We start from the raw sequence: 16465 nt of genomic DNA on the forward strand, positions 1-16465 counted from the left end.
GATTTGAGACCTCACATCAGTGCACCGCTTTGTTTGCACTGCAGAAGATAATGAAACTATTTGGTTAGCTGTGACAAGATGGAAATATAATAAGATATGAAGAACGTCGGTGAGTGAGCAGGCGGGGATAAAGTGTGCAGAGATGGTGGTACAAAGAAAAACACCGGCAAATAAAATCCTTTTCAAATGTCTTTACTTGTAAAAGCACCAAATATGTCACGACAACATGACAAATTTACACGTTTACCTTCTGTCAGGTTCGTTTCAATGCTCTTTTATACACTGGTTTCACAACCATCCCCCCCTCCCAAAAAAAGGAAGCTCTTGCTTGTTTCTTTGACCGAGTCATTGTGAAGATCTTCTTGTTTGACATGAAAAGATGGAAAAAAATTTAGGGGAAAAAACAATGCATTTTAAACAAGTAGAAAAATAGCACACCTAAGAATATCTACATACTGTTGTAAATATATAGTATGTACAAACTAGGATAAGAGGTGAACTATTGCTTTGCCAGTTGTGGAAGACTTTACAATTAACAGATTAGACAGAAATAGTTTATATGAACAGCTAACGTCAAGATCTATAAATAAATCTTTAAAACATATTCCCAACATCCAAAGTAACTAATAAATAAGAAAAAAAACTTAATTTAATGCTTTATTATCTTTGTTTTGGCCAGCTTCAACCACCTTGCATTATTTTCAGGTATCATATTTCCTGCAGAATGCAAGGCACTATATAATTTAAGACATAAATTAGATTATTTATGTAAATATGTAATTAAATTAGACATGAGAAGCAAACAAAAGTGAAATGAATTTTTTTTTAAAAAGCCTTTTACATCAAAATGTCTTTGGCAACAAGAAGCAATAAGGCTGATTGTTTCAAGAGTAATGAATAAGTATCAGAGTTCAGCGGTAAATCAGATTTTTCTCTGCATGCGATGCTCCTTCTTCATCTTTCTAACCATAAGTTTCCTTCTGAAACTACTGTACTTTCCTTTTGTGGCTTCGGAGCTCTTTTCCTTCTGCTTCTGCAGATTAAATTTCCCCAGTGGTTTGCTTCATTTGAAAGGCAGAAAATGTGTATAGGCTAAGTGTGTATGCGTGTGCATGTGTGCGTGTGTGTGCATATGTGTGATGAGAGAGTGCTGATGTGTATGTTCTTGCACAGTTCTCATCCTCCTTTCTGTGTGTACATTACTGAATGTTGTGTCATTGTTTTGTTCGCTCATATTTATATGTAAATGTGTGCACATGTGCACGCTTTGTTTGTGTTTGTGGTCCAGACAAAGAGAAGTGAGCGCTACCTGCATCGTACTCAGTCATTTATCAAGTCTCTCAAACACCACTTGGTGTCCTTTCGTATAGCTTGTAGCCGAAAATAGTGTCTTTTTAATTTAAAGGTGAATTTTGTCACCACTAATTATGAGCCCTCCATGTTGAACATCTACAGTCAGATCTCCAACAGCCCACTGCTGTTCTCCACTCCGTTGGGCGTGCTGGTCTTCTCCTCTCCGCCAGCAATCTGGTCGGCCACAGGATTGGTGGGCACGGCGCTGCTGTTGAGCTCGGAGGTCTCCTCGCTCCGAGGGTCCGTCTCGCCCTCCACGGCCACGGCCTTGCCCTGCATGGCAGAATCTGCATGGGTCTTCTGGTGCTTTGAGAGGTGGTCGCTGCGAGTGAAACGCTTGTTGCACAGCAGACAGGTGAACTTCTTCTCCCGCGTGTGGGTGCGCACATGCCTCTCCAGTTCGTCCGAGCGGGTGAACCGCTTTCCGCAAAACAGCCAGTTGCAAACGAAAGGCCGCTCGCCGGTGTGCCAGCGCAGGTGGGCTTTGAGGTGCGAGGCCTTGCCGTACACCTTCCCGCAGCCGGGGATGTGGCAGCTGTGGACCGGTTTCTTCCTCAGGGATGCAGCCGAGGCCCCCAGTCTTTCTAGCTCCTGGCAGTTGGGGCAGTCACATGAAGACCTGGTGGGTGCGCCTCCTCCGCTGTAGCCCCCTGATCCTCTGGCAGGCTTCAGGCCCATGGGACTCTCCATCAACCCTGTGCTTGCCACAGGCTTGGGCTTGTACATGTCCTGGGGCAGCATGTGCTGGGAGGGCTGGAGGAGGTGTGAGGAGGAGCCCAGTCCCACAGAAGGATAAGGGGCTGGGTTGAGTTGCGTAAAGTCGGTGCTGTAGCTGGGCAGCTGCGGGCTCAGCGAGGCCTGGGGAGCGACAGGCTGGAGCGAAGCCTGGAGACCTCCGTCTGACTGGGGCTGTGTAGCTGACAGCCAATTGGAGTTGGGGTGGACGTCCCACCAGGAAGACGTGGCGTTAGCTGGCGCGGCAGTGATGCCAGGGTGGATACCGGCTTTATACCAGGAGCCGTAAGGGTGCGTCATGTCCAGTGAGGTGTAGACACTGGTGAGGCAGTCGGCTGTTGCGTGGGCCTTCGACACTAAAAGCGAAGGGTCCTGGGAGCCAGAGGTCTGGAAGGAGTGTGAGAAAGGGTGGTATTCTGTAGTGTACCCTCCGCCTGAAGGAGGGGGGCTTCCAGTGGGGGTAAGCAGCCCGCTGCCTCCTCCTCCAGCTGCGGTGAAGGAGCCAGTGTAGGAGTCCGCCAAGCCACTGCCGTCTGCGGCGCGTCCATTCTTTGCCGCCTGGAGGTCGGAGGTCATAGTGTAGGGCTTTTTTACTGGAATAGCGCTGCCGGTTTTCCCAGGTGTAGCTGAATCCCTGACGGGGCTTGTACTGCCGAACTTGTTACAGGTAGCAGTTAACATAGCCAGAGGACTGGAGCCATAGCGTGCATCTTCCTGCAGGAGGAGGAGGAGACAAGAGGCAACAAATGAGAAGGTCGGCAGGAAATGGGCGCTTGCTGCTGCTCCTGTCGGTGTCAGCCCTAATAAAAAACACGTTTGACGGCCACCGCTGGTTTTTCTTGCTCTCTGTTTTCAGAGCAGTCAGAGCAGTTTCAGGAAGGGACTGTTTACACCCGCTAAGGTTCTGCTTTGCTTTGCAGGGGAGGAAATTCCCTGGTTTTGTCGTTTCAAGTCGGCTGTAAAGCTTCGTTTTCGTAGACTCGATCTCATAAACATGTGCAATCATATACTGTACCTGTGCCCCAGTTATACTATTAAGGGATATGACAAACTTTTTTAAACTTGTCATTTTACTTATTTATTTTTTTGGAGCATTAATGTTTTTAATAAGGGAGAAGCCACAATATAAGATCGTTCTATGTGTGAGCCAGGGTGCTTCAGAATGAATTTTATTTAAAAGAACTTCATCAGAGTGCAATTTATTATTGTGATGTGAACTTCCCCTCACAATCGATCCTTTACATTTTATTCCTGGCCCATGATGTAAACATTATCATCATTTTAAGGTTATTACCCATGATGTTTCCATTCAGACCCCATTCAGAGGTTATTAGTGGTTTTCTCCTTTTCTTACCACAAGCCCCTGGTTCGCCTGGCTTTTTTTTTCTTTTTTCTTTTTTAAATAATTTTAAACATTTTTCATCACATAGCTTTAGGTCTATCACTTACAATCCTTGTGGAGTCCTTCCTCCAACCACTAACCAGCCCCTGGTGTCTGTGCCAGATATCATGTTATCAAATTCCAATTTTCTTTTGGCTCCTGGGTGAAGTCTTTATGTCATTAAGGCAAAAGGCAAAGCTGCGTTGTGCTCAAACAAAATCTGTCAGCAGCTCAATTTAAGTCGCCTTATCTCTCCCCTTAATTACTGTAATTGCAATTCACCTTATAGGGTTTTTTAAAAGTTTGAAAGAAGGAATGAAAGAATACTTACAATTATATTCCCTACCTCCAGAATAGATGCGGCCATCCCTGAGAAAACAAAATCCAAAGGAAGTGAAGGGGAGAGGGAGAAGCGCAGCTCAGAGTCCCGGGACACTTTGGGAGAAGTTGGGCCAACGCGGGGAAGTGTTTTGAGGCCCCGAGAGCCCGCCCCCTAATTACAGGCTCGGGGGGCTCTTTGAAGACTTGCTAAGAGGCAATAAAAACCCAGAAATGGAGGAGCGTGGATGGAGATTGGTGGATGGCGAAGGGGACATCCCACCAACCCGAGCGCATTGTGCCGATTCCTTTTTTTTTTCAACGTGTATGCATGAATGGGTTACTCATCACTCAGCACGCTGACATTATTTCAATTTCACCGGCATTATTTTTTTTCCATTGGGATTAGCGGACTGCAGTCTAAGGGGGGAGAAAGACGGTTAACGTCGTTGGAGCTCTTCATAACGAGCGCGCTGTAAATTATATTCCCCGCTAATATAGTCATTTCTGTAAATAAGAAGTGAAAACCCAGTCTTCCTGTGAGGGAGGAAAAATAAAGAACTAGCATGTACAGCCTCGGCCTGCGCCACATAAATTATATATATAAAAAAAATTAAGCTGAGGGAGTCTGTGGTTTCCATCCGAAACTTTATTATTCTGGTTTCAACCCTCTCCCTCTGTTTCCAATATACTCAAATGCATTTAACTGCCTTTTTAGACGTTAACTGTGATGGTTAAAGGGACTGTTTTGCAGAGACGAGCGCTGAGGAAAAGGACCGACTCGTTAAATAAAATAAAGAAGAGATTATTGCTTCCAATAAAGTGGATCTAGATTACGCATTAACGCGGCGCGGCGAGGAGGCGCAATGATGTAGTTAGTTTAGTTTTTAAAAGAAGGGAGAAATTAGAGTCGAGGCTATCAAAGTTTGGTGGTTTTCCTTTTTTAAATGCCGATTTTCTTTCACATTTGTTGTCTAAAACAAGAGCATGTACTCATGTATACAGTATAAAACAATATCCAGAGATGTTGCCATATGGTATGTGCTTTGAAAAAACAAAATCACAATATTCTTAAAACTGGTTCCTCGGAAAATATTCGGCCAGAGATTTTTTTTTTCCCTTCGGACTCCTTATTTTCGGCAATAGAATGTGACAAAACATTTAGCAGTTTTTATGGGCACATTTCGATCGTAGCAGCATTTTTAGCCATTTTAGATGTAGCGTTCACAGACATCAGAGACAGTCAAGAGCAGGTTGTTGATGTCAAACAACACTGATATCAAAACTGATAAGATTGGCCCAATACAGATAACACTGAGCTAAACTGGCAGAACCTGGCAGATCCATCAGGTTCATTTTGAAATAGTAGAACTTTCAGTCTCAGTGGGACGGATTCTCAGCGACTTTTGTGGGCGTCTCGTTCCTTGACGGGGAGCACAGAAGATTAAAATTGTTGTCAAAAATAAACATATAATTTCTGTCCTTATTTTCTCCTCAATTACAGGGCACGGCCAGAGTTGGGCTTGTCGTTCTGGAGAGTCTGGCCCTCACAGGAACACAGCGGCTATATTTGGCAGTCTGCTCTCCAACTGACCTTCAGCGCTTTATTTTCTTATCCCAGAAGACCTGCGAGGAGAGGAACAAAGGCCGCTGCCATCGCTGTCACACCCCAGGCTCGCGGTCATGTAAACCTGAAGAAAAAGGGTTTTATATTTGAAAAATGTGGCCTTTCCTCTCCCTCCCACCTGGGGCATGGTTTGACACATGGCTGGGTGCTGTTGCGTGAACTCTTCCTTCTCTTCCTAAAGTGAATCAGTGTTTTATCTTTTATACTTTGTTTAGGGGAATGAGCGTGAGCACTCCATCCACCCCATGGATTGCTTTCCCCCATTTTTTAGAGGACTTGTACTACTCTAAAACCTTGCCATGTTCCCATTTACAGGTCTCTTCAAAAGATAGCAAGTGAAATCTTTAATTAGAGAATACGTTAAACTCTTTACAGCCTCTTCAAAAAGCTTTCTCTGCTCTATTTACTATTTTCTGCTCAATGTGGTTTGGGTTTCTGTGTTCCTGCAGTAGGTTCCTGCAGGCTTGATGAACACTGGGGCGCTGGGTGGGCACAATTATGTGTCCCAGCACTGATTACATGCTTCTTATGGATAGTTGTCACATGTATTAGTTTCAGGGATTTCTGTTGCTAACTCATTAGCACATGCAAAAAATGGCAAATATGAAGCTTTTTCACAGTGTGTTGATTGACAAACAGCAAATAATTGCAGAATAAAACTTGACAATGCTCCTGTGCATATGTCATGCATCTGCTCCCATTTAGGTTGCTATGGCAGCACAATGTTTCAATGGTGGTATTTTACCTCATTTTATCTCATCTCCCAATTTGGAGTTTGATTCAAATTGCTGATTGAAAGAATCTCTGGTGCTGAGATCTACGAGGTCCGTGGCAACCTTATAGAAGACTGGACTGATCCTGAAGTGTACTGTCGTAATGTAACTTCACTAGATCTTTATTAGACAGCAAATGTTTGGTATTTGAAGATATCCTGAGCATTTTAAATACAGAGACCAGTCTGGATGCATAGATCAACTATCTTCTCAGGAAAAAGGATCACGGCAAAGTCTTCATTGATGTACAACTGACTGCATTAATTGTGGTTAAAAATGCAAAATTCTTCCACAAGACTCACATCTGGCAAAAACAAAGGTAGTTAAAAATGTGATCGGTTTGCTTTAGTTCTAAACAAATGCAATTTTTTAGTGAGAAAACCAAATTCCACCACCACAAAGACATTAATAAACACTGTCATATCTCTGAACCTGGAAAAGTTTGGAAATTATAATGAACCTGTTTATAACTTTAGTCCTTATTCCATGTGTGAATAATCAATCTAAAGAAATTAATGAAAATGTAAAGAATTATAAATGTAAAAAAATAAGGTAAATGTAAAGAAGGCTTTGGGTTTCCCCCTAAGTCTTCTTTACATCCTATTGATTGTCTCAACCAACTCCTGTTCAGCGGTGGTCAATTTTTCTAGTCATGGTAACTTTGGCGCTGGCAAAGATTCCTCTGGTTATTCAGAAAAAGAGCGCCACTCCCAGCGAGACGGAGTGAAGAAACAATACTTTTGTGGAGTTCCACATTCGTAGGCAGCGACCAGCTTTTTACTCTTGTATAACTCTGTATTTCACTATACACGGTACTTGGCCGATTGTATTCTACGTTGCATAAGCAACAACGTTCAAATGAAATAAACAATCAAATTCCATTGTTCTAACTTTAGTCTTTGGCTCTCTGCTGTTTGATCCTTTGCTTCAGCTCACGGGGTCAAAACAGTGAAAAGTAATCTGATCTGTTTTTCTAATCTAATTTGGACTCTTAATTATTGAAAACCCATAATTCTCTTAAAGCAGGAAGTTCATCCTCCAAGTCTGAAATCAAGTCTGGGATTGTTACTTACTGATAACACGAGCTCATCCCAGTGTGCTTCCACAGGTTGAACATTCAGCCTATGCTACGCTTCAATTGTTTCCTTTTCTGCACTTTTGTACAAGTTCATCCAGCAGCCGTTCTTTCTTGAAAAAGGACTGGAAGCGTTGCCAGACAAGTGGTCAAGTAAAAGCATATCGAGAAGGGGAAAAAAAGCAGTAACCAAAGCAGTTGAACTTCATGGAACTTCCTCTATATGTTGACGTGACTTTCGGGTTTTAATGCCTCAACGTTGACGGTTTTGTCTCGGTATCGTTAGGTCGTTACGGCGAGCGAGCGAGCGTGTTTGATGACGGATCAACGCAGGATCTCGCCATAATGCCTTTCCCGTGACATTCCCCTCTGGGCTGTAGCCCTCAAAAAATTAACAATGTTAATAATACTGTTACGAAGGGGGAAAATCGAAATGATTAGATGTGTTTTATTTTGCTGCTGATGGAAATGTGGTGAGAGGGAATCGGGGTCAGGGGTAGGCTCGCTTTGCAGCATGACTCCGTGCTATTTTTCCAGGCTGTGTGGTCAAAGATTCAGCGAGCTTGTCAACGGAAAATGAGAGAGCGAGAGAAGTGGGGGATAACAGACGTATAGACAGAGTGACTGCAAGAAAACAGGGCGCGTATCATGTTTATCTGCGCTGCTGTTGTTTCTCCAAATTGCGGCATCGGACGGGAGGCTCCGAAGGCCTGTTTGGGCTGGATCTGAAAGAGGGACAGCATGATTTTAATAAAATGACCTGACTGGCATGAGCGGTCTGTCTCTACTTTGGGGCATGTTGGTGGTTTTGACTAATGCAACCACCAACAGACTGTGTTTAAAGCAGTGGATACAGCACATTCACTCTCCAGACACGGCGGTAATCGCATTAAAGAGAAAGTAAAGTTTTCCCTACACAAATGCAAAATCATTCAAAAAAAAAAAAAATTTATTCGTTATTATTGTTTCAACATCACTCGGCTCCTGACGTCCCCAGCAAAGTGCAGTTTATTCCATCCCGCTGCGATGTCTCAGCGACCGCACATGTCAGACGCAATCCCACACGGCGCTGGGGACACTCACTGTTTTTCTTTAGGAGGAATTTTACCATTTGCAGGATGACGCAGAGCCGCTCCTGCTCTGTCCTACCGTAGCATCGTCACGGTTACTCAACATCCTTCGTGCGTGTTTATCTTACACGCTATTACATGCAAGTATCAGCTCTGGAAACACAGAAGTCCATCCACTTCCAAACAAATCCCAGTCCACCGCCTTCTTGCTGTATACAAGTCGACATCTGGCCTGTAATCTCCCCGTCTGTAGAGGAGACCTGTGGCCACCTAATGACCCCAACAGGCGTCACACATGCAATTGCTCTGGATGGCGCAATGACAGTCTGTTTCAATATTTCTTTATACATACTTGGGGAAATGACAGGGATTTTTTGCAGAGTGCAACGCTTTTTAGTGGAAGGTCGCGTTTGAAGCAACATCCATGGAGTCAAGACGCTTGTTATGTAAATCGGCCTCCGGTGGTTGGCTTCTTCTACTGTGTGTGGTTCAGCTCCATCGGAGGGCTTCTGGTAAACTATTTGGATGGTGAATCTGGAGGAACAGTTTGACTTATTTGGCTATTACATAGTTCGTTTTTGCAATCTTTTGTTGGTGCGACATGAGCCTGAAACTCTGATTCAAGCCAGGAAATCATCGCAAAACCAAAGCTTTCACTCACCCACTTTGTCCTCCATACCGGAGCTCTTTACTATATATTGCTTTCATCGTTGCTTACCATTAAATCATGAAATTGTTTTAATGATTATTCTTTTATTAAACATTTAGGCTTTTCCTGTGGGTGCTGCTTAAATGCAAAGTTATGCAATTAGGTCGGACATTGATTTTACTCATGATCTTAAAGAATTGGTCTGAAATTTGTCTTCCCGACGGCAGACGTGTTTGATAGCATTGTTTCTCTTTCAGATACCAACATTTTATTTTTAGCGAGTTCATTTAAACTTCGAACTGTACTTGAATGCCACGTTACCTCCCGGCTCAAAGAAAAGACGGGAGATGCCGACAATGGTGACCAAAATAACCGCACCACTTAAGTCTGACTCTGTCAGTCAGGAAACACAAACCAGACAATCATCACGGCGCCTTCACGACTCTTTTAGGTGACCCGATCAGAAGGACGTCCCAGTGTGGACACGTATGTGAAATATTCAGGCCTTAGACACTTGTGCTCCTCGTGGACTCGTCCTGACACGAGTTTGACGACCCGAGTCTGCTGAGCAAACATCATGAAATAGGGAATTATTTTCGAGAAGAAAACGCAAGGATGCTCTTTTCCCGCCATGACTGGGTTTAGATTCCTGTCATAAGAGAGCCTTTTACTAAGAGATTTATTTTCATTTTTTGGTTTTCTTCATTTTGGTTTTGGGGAGTTCTCCTTCAGTTGAGTTTCTCTCTTTGTTTTGAGCGGCTCCCACCAGTTCTTTGCCTTTGTAGTTGCACCTCATCTTTTTGTGTTTGTACACTGAATCTAAACTCCTCGCGAAATAAATATCTTTCACCAAAAAACAGTTTTATATTTCTTTCCTTTCCCCCGCTGAGAAAATCACATTAGCCACACACAACAAAGACAGAAAACTTGGAAAAAAGTCACATCATCAGTGGATATTTAGGCTGCCAGAGGCCCATTGTAAGTTGAATTTGGACTTTTTATAGATTTTGACTCTTTAGAGTGTCAAATTATCCTGCAGAAATCACAGGTTTCATGAAATAACAGAGTTGATGAAATACAGATTCTTAATTATCTTTCCTTTTGTGTAAAAAATGGAGGGAAGGTTGTGAAACAGATTCAAATTAAATAGAGGACATGTCCCACCTGACAGGAAATATCAAACATCCTTAAATTGACAATGCTGAAATGAGATGGCTTTTTCATATATTGACACTAAATGTGCAGAAATGTTAAGGAACAGAACCGCAACGAGTATAAGAGGCTGAATTTCTTGTTCTCAATTGGCAAAATATGACTTTTTACGTGTGGGACAGCTGTCAATCACAGCAGTCTAGCATAAACCTATAAATCAAACACCTCTTCCATGACTATAAAATCAATCAAATGTACATGCATTTGATTCTGCCATCAACCCTTTCATCCCTCCATTCTGCAGCCATGACAGCTCTTAATGATTTCGCAGACCACTGCCATGCTTACGGTATAGGCAGCCCACCACCCTACCCTACCCTTCCCTTCCCTTCCCTCCCTTCCCTTCCCTCCCTTCCCTCCCTTCCCTTCCCTTCCTTCCCTTCCCTTCCCTTCCCTTCCCTTCCCTTCCCTGCGGATGGTTTACACACGTGTAGTCAGCTCCCCCAGACCCTGACCCAGCTGGTGCTGAGGTTTGGGTGGGAGCTCATTACTTCTTTGTGGATCCTTGCCAAAATGAGGGTAAGGTTTTTTAAAAGGAGTAAAGTGAGGTTTTCTTATTTCGGGCTGCTTTATTTCGTAAAGGCAAATCCGACCGTCGTGTGATCTGTTCCATGTGTCGCGTGTGTGCCACCAGCAGTCTTCTCTGCTGAGCCACACTTGGGAAATGACTTCCGTTCTCTTTTATTTAATGAACTCCCCTCTCAGATCTGCTTTTTTCACTGAATTCACCAGAATTCAACTCTGGGTTAAACATCCATATTGTAGTTATTTTAATTAATTAATTGAATTTCCACTTTTTAATTTATTACATGTGCATTAACTAGAAATAGAATAATTGTTTCTGGTCTAAAGTAGCATTCAGTTTTACAAAAGTCCTTTACTGTTCTGTGTGACATAATATTGCCACAGGAAATACTACAAATTTGTCAGGTCATGGTTTAAATGCTCATGAGCATTTTTAGTTTGTGTTACTAAACTTTTATGTTAATTTTTGTGTTAAGAAACTTATATGTAAATTAATTTCACTTATTTTTATTTGAAAAAACTCGTTTTTTTCAAATATTTTGCTTGGAAAGCTAATGAAGTCACACTCTGGTAAGTTTTTTTTTTAATATTTAAAAGTTATTTAAACAAAAGACTCACAAAATATAGGACACTTTGATGGTGTGTAGTGTAACCAGATAAGTGTTTCTAGAGCTTCTTTATTTTTTCTTATTAGGCCCACTTTAGCTTTGTGGTGACCCAGCATCTACCGGATTGTTCAAAGCTTTATATTTGACATCCTAGTGCCGTTAAAAAAGTGGTTTGGAGGACTGGAACATTTGTTCAGCTATAAGATCCATATTGTGCCGACGGAAAGGGATAATATCTTTTGAATGAGTTTGTCGGTGCTGTAGATGGATGACCGTCTAGAGTTTCAGAATGCCCCCGTCGACAGAACAGACGTGAAGCGTTCCTGACTCGTGCTTCCTCTTTCTCAGAAGAGACTGATGTGGGCGCTTGATGATGCAGATCAAGAGGAGAGAGGGGGATCAAGACAGGGTTAGGTTAACGGGGTTGTGGATTAAAGGAGGCTTCAAAACTGCCAAAGTAGCAGCTCAACAGATGCACGAGGTTTGTTCAGTGGACTGGAGCCGGAAAAGAAAAAAATTCATCGAAAAATGGCGAGAGGAGCGGGCTGGGCAAATGGTACAGGAATAGAATGACACTGAAGGTAAAATAAGCATACCATACTTAAAGGAGAGTTTATTAGTTAGAACCTAAAACCTCTTAAATCAAAACAAAAGAGTCTAGCCACACGTGTGTGCAAGAGGAAGTGCAAGTCCGTTAAGACCACCCAAGGCATCACCCACATGCACTCCTGAACAAGGCTGGATCAAATCCCAAGATGTGGTAAATTTATACTTTTGGTTCATGTATTAATTCATGATTTCCAGGAGGAGGGGATAATACAAACGATTTATGGTCCTGAGATGTGGTATTTGTAGTCTATAGATATCACAAAATTGGCCTGTCTCTGACAATATCAGCTGAGAGGGACCTTTAATCAGAAATAAAGACTGGAGTTTTAATTAGGGCGAGCAGATCATGTCTCACATTGAATTCACTGGAGAGCAAATGTCAAAATTCTTCCAAAGTCCATGGCTCTTTGACTGAAAATAAAGATGAAATCTTCCTTCCCTCCACTTGCCTGAAGCCACAGCATGTGGTCTACTGTGCTGCTGCTCTAAAAATGGAAGGCGGCCTCAGGAGAAGCCTCGAACAGCCTCCACCGTAATGGCCGTGTGGGTGTGGCCCCTTGTAGATGGCTTTTGAGGGGGCCCCTCCCGGACGCCCGCACCCCTTGCCAGCGCCCAAGGGCTCCAGGCTGCCTGACCATAGACACCGCGATGCGGCCCACGCTAAAACCAGGATGAGGGTTGGGCTACGCCGAGGCCAGGTTCACTGCCGCTTCAGGGTTGGTCCCTGTGCTCCTGCCCTCTGCCGGGGTCACAGAGAATTGAGACCCAAGACAACAAGTGTGTGCGAAAAGGATCGAGGAGTAATCAATCATTCGCATTTGGACACTGAATTTATACACAGTTTTTGGAGCGTTTTCGAGGCTCGGTGTCTGGATTCAGGAAACTTTGACAGGAAGTGTGCAGGGATCGCACCAATGCACTACAGAGCTGGAAACAAAAATTGGAGATCATAAGAAGCCATTATACTGCAGTAGGCATTTCAATTTCCTCTGTTTCACTGGATAGAGGAAAGGTTGAGAAAGGATCTCCTGCTGGTCAATAAAACCCTCCCATACAGCAACAGACCCAGCAGAACATTCAAGCGCAGTGTGCATAAATGAATGATTGATTGAGTGAAATTATGTTTTGATGACCTAAAATCATTCAATAACCTCCTCAGTGACAAAACGTTTCATTTTCAAAGGCCTTGCATTTCTCAAGCACTCTAGTTTCCTCCCACAGGCTAAAAACATGCACACTATGTTGATTGGTGACTATAGAGTGAGTGAGTGAGTGAGTGAGTGAGTGAGTGAGTGAGTGAGTGAGTGAGTGAGTGAGTGAGTGAGTGAGTGAGTGAGTGAGTGAGTGAGTCCTGTGGGCTGGTGACCTGTCTGAGATAGACTCCAGTCCCAACTAAGACTCTACTTAACACAAAACGGATGAATGGAACTTCTTGCATGTGGCCAAATGCAGTGACACATCGCAGCCACGGAACGTTTGCATGTGAGGCAGCACGGCTTGAAAACGCCCGGTAGTGAGTGATAGGGTGAAGCCAGGCAGCCAGTCACCTTCTGGTTTAAATCATCAGAGCATTGGGTGGGGGGTGTCGCTGCCGGTAGGTTGGCCTTTATTGCTTCTCCCCTTTGGTTTTATACAGATCTGCCTGTTTGTGGAAGTGCGGCCGGCGGTTGGCTCCTCAGCTGGCAAGGCAGCGGCGTTTAATTGCTCTTTGTTGTGGTGGATGGGGGAGAAAGAGGCCCCCGTGGCTTGCGCTACACAATAGTGCTTTTTTACATTTTTTTTCCGCCAATGCACACACACACATGCAGAGGAGCACACACGTGGATGCTTGCGCGCCTACACAATCACGCAAGTCTACGACACATAATTGAGTACACAAGTCCAAGTACACCTCTCAAATGACTTATAGATAAATACAAATATATTTTTATTTTATGTTACATTTCCAAAAATGATTTATGTCAATACCCTCAGAATTAAAACTTTAACTGATGCACTCATAGGGTAAATGCGGGAGCAAAAGCGTGGCTGTTAATTAGGTTTATAACAGAGTAACAACTGACTTACTGGGATACTAAACAGAAGCAAGAGGGTTTGTATATTTGTTCTGTTCTGAATGAGACAGCATATAATTATCACATTTACAGGGAAGAGCTGCTGAATAATGGGTCACAGTGGGTGAGGTTACTTAGCCTTGATCCACTCAATACGTGGCAGCACCTCCACATTACTTTAACTTCGATCATGTCCCGGTTTGTCCTCGTAAATGTCTAAAATATACCAGCATCCTGTTGTTCATCTTCTCATACTTGCTGTCTCCACTGATGCATTTAGACGGCCAAGGAAATTTCTCTACCCTGTTTACTTTTCCTGCAGCCCCTGCACGTGTGTTTATATATATCTGAAGCATTCTCTTTTTTCTTTCTCTCTCTCTCTCTCCCTTCTGCCCCTCTGTCACAGTGGCTTTTGTGCTCAGCTGTGGTCAGTTTCCGTGTATTTTGGTGTAATTTACTCCCACAATTGGAGGCACGATGTGCACTTGTGCCCCCTTGAGGTGCTGCCCCCAGCCAGCCATCCATCCATCCATCCATCCATCCATCCATCCATCCATCCATCCATCCAACCCTGCAACCACCACCCCCACCTCCAAGCCCCCCGTGCTCCCCGAGAGGTTCTTTTCCACTGATACTGCTCCTGTTAAGTGCTCCCACTGCCTCCGTTGTTGACCACATCAACTTGGCCAATCAGTGCTGACTCATTATACACACATAAACAGAACACGGGACAAACAGTCATCACAGAGTTGCTGCATATGTTTACACATGCAGCGTCTCTCAGCTGCCTCCGTGTCTCTCTCAGTGTCTCCCTCACATAGGCGCGCACACGCACACACACATGCAGCGCTGTACGCCACTGTAGTTTTTGGAAATGAAAATGGAAACTGGCACCAATTAGGGAAACCAATAAAGTAACCTCAGTGCTCCATCTCTGCCAAGGGGTAAAGGGGATTCTACTGGAGAGTGTAGAGTTACAGCCAGCCTTTAGGTTATTGTCCAGATAACATCATCCACTTTTATGCCATGGATGTAATTACATCTGTAGGGATCCTCCGTTCTGCCGTTACAGAAGTGGAACATATTTGGCTGCAGGTTTCTTCAGGACAGTCCATGCTGTTACACATTTCATGGTCCATACTGGGCCAAATCAGCCTTGCTACTAATTAAACAGTTGCCATTTGAGGCTCCTCGCAGCTGCTGACATTAATTGCTTCCCGCAGAAAGCTATCCATAAGAAAGGAGAATGGAGAAGGCAGATGGGGGTGGTAAGTTTAATCCTGTCTCTGGTAGAGACACAGTAATTGGGTAATGATCCTGTGGTCCGCTGGTGCTGATGTGGTGTTGAAAGAGCAAAGGAGAAAGGAAAAGACAGAGCGAGCGAGTGAGAGACCTGAGCTTCAGGAGAACCGCTAAACGCTGCCACATTCATCCACGCCAGTGACGCCACGCCACATGTCACCTGATCAGTCAGAGACATGCGCACGCGCGCGCTGACACACATGCCCGCTCAGAGTGGCTGAGAAAATGGATGAGTTGACTTCATTTCAGAGGTCTGCCAACAGCGATTCCACCTCACGCTGTGCGGTGCTTTCCAAAACTACTGAAATCTTTAACACTCGATCAGACAGCACGCGTAATGGCAGGCAGGCAGGCAGGCAGACAGCAGGCAGGCAGGCAGGCAGACAGACAGGCAGGCAGGCAGGCAGGCAGGCAGGCAGGCAGGCAGACAGACAGACAGACAGACAGACAGACAGACAGACAGACAGACAGACAGATTTATATAATGAATTATTGGCAGACTGGTGAGTTTGTGTGTGTGTGTGTGTGTGTGTGTGTGTGTGTGTGTGTGTGTGTGTGTGTGTGTGTGATCTTTGAGTTTTGAAGTTCTGATACATGTGGGAGAGTCTGGATAAGCGCAGCACGCTTATGCACGAACACACACACCCGGCTGCCATCGCAGCTGCAGCACGTGACATTAAACAGAGAGTTCAGAGTTCAACTTGTTTTTTCCTTTAACTCGCAGACGCACATACAAATAAGCAACACGGTCAGAAGCATGCAAAGCCGCACTTGTGCGATTGTGTATGCACGGTCACAAGCCTCTGAGTTTTCCCTGCATAAATCCACTCACGGTGACTCATGTATCCACTTAAATATTTATGCATTATGAAAACAGTCTCGCTCCGGACAGTAGTTTGTTTTTCAAAGGGAAAGTCCCAAACTGGTTCTCTGTGGCTCTTTGTGAGCGTCCATTTAGCCATATCCTGACGTTGGCTTCTTTATTGCTTTTCTTTCCCTCTGGCCATCACTCCGCCTCCTTTCCTTATGTTCTGTACATCTACTGTTTCCTGTCTCTTTTCTCCTTCCTGTCTTCCATCCCTCCTTCAGTGCTTTTATGCCTTCCGCCCCCTCCGTCTCGCTCTCTGTCTCTCAGTTCTGTCTGTCTCCCACTCGCTCTCTCAGTTGGACTCAT

General features: G+C 44.2%; 1 protein-coding gene across 1 annotated transcript; it reads right to left on the reverse strand.

Annotated features, from left to right (window-relative positions):
* Positions 1 to 182: 182 nt before the first annotated feature.
* Positions 183 to 6501, reverse strand: sp7 (Sp7 transcription factor). Its single transcript, XM_057031299.1, has 2 exons — positions 3801 to 6501; positions 183 to 2802 (listed from the first exon to the last, which is right to left on the reverse strand). Exons 1-2 carry the CDS (start codon positions 3834 to 3836, stop codon positions 1456 to 1458), a joined length of 1383 nt encoding a protein of 460 aa, XP_056887279.1. The 5' UTR covers positions 3837 to 6501; the 3' UTR covers positions 183 to 1455.
* Positions 6502 to 16465: the final 9964 nt, after the last annotated feature.

This window comes from Takifugu flavidus, chromosome 4, assembly GCF_003711565.1.
Source record: "Takifugu flavidus isolate HTHZ2018 chromosome 4, ASM371156v2, whole genome shotgun sequence".
NCBI lineage: Eukaryota > Metazoa > Chordata > Actinopteri > Tetraodontiformes > Tetraodontidae > Takifugu > Takifugu flavidus.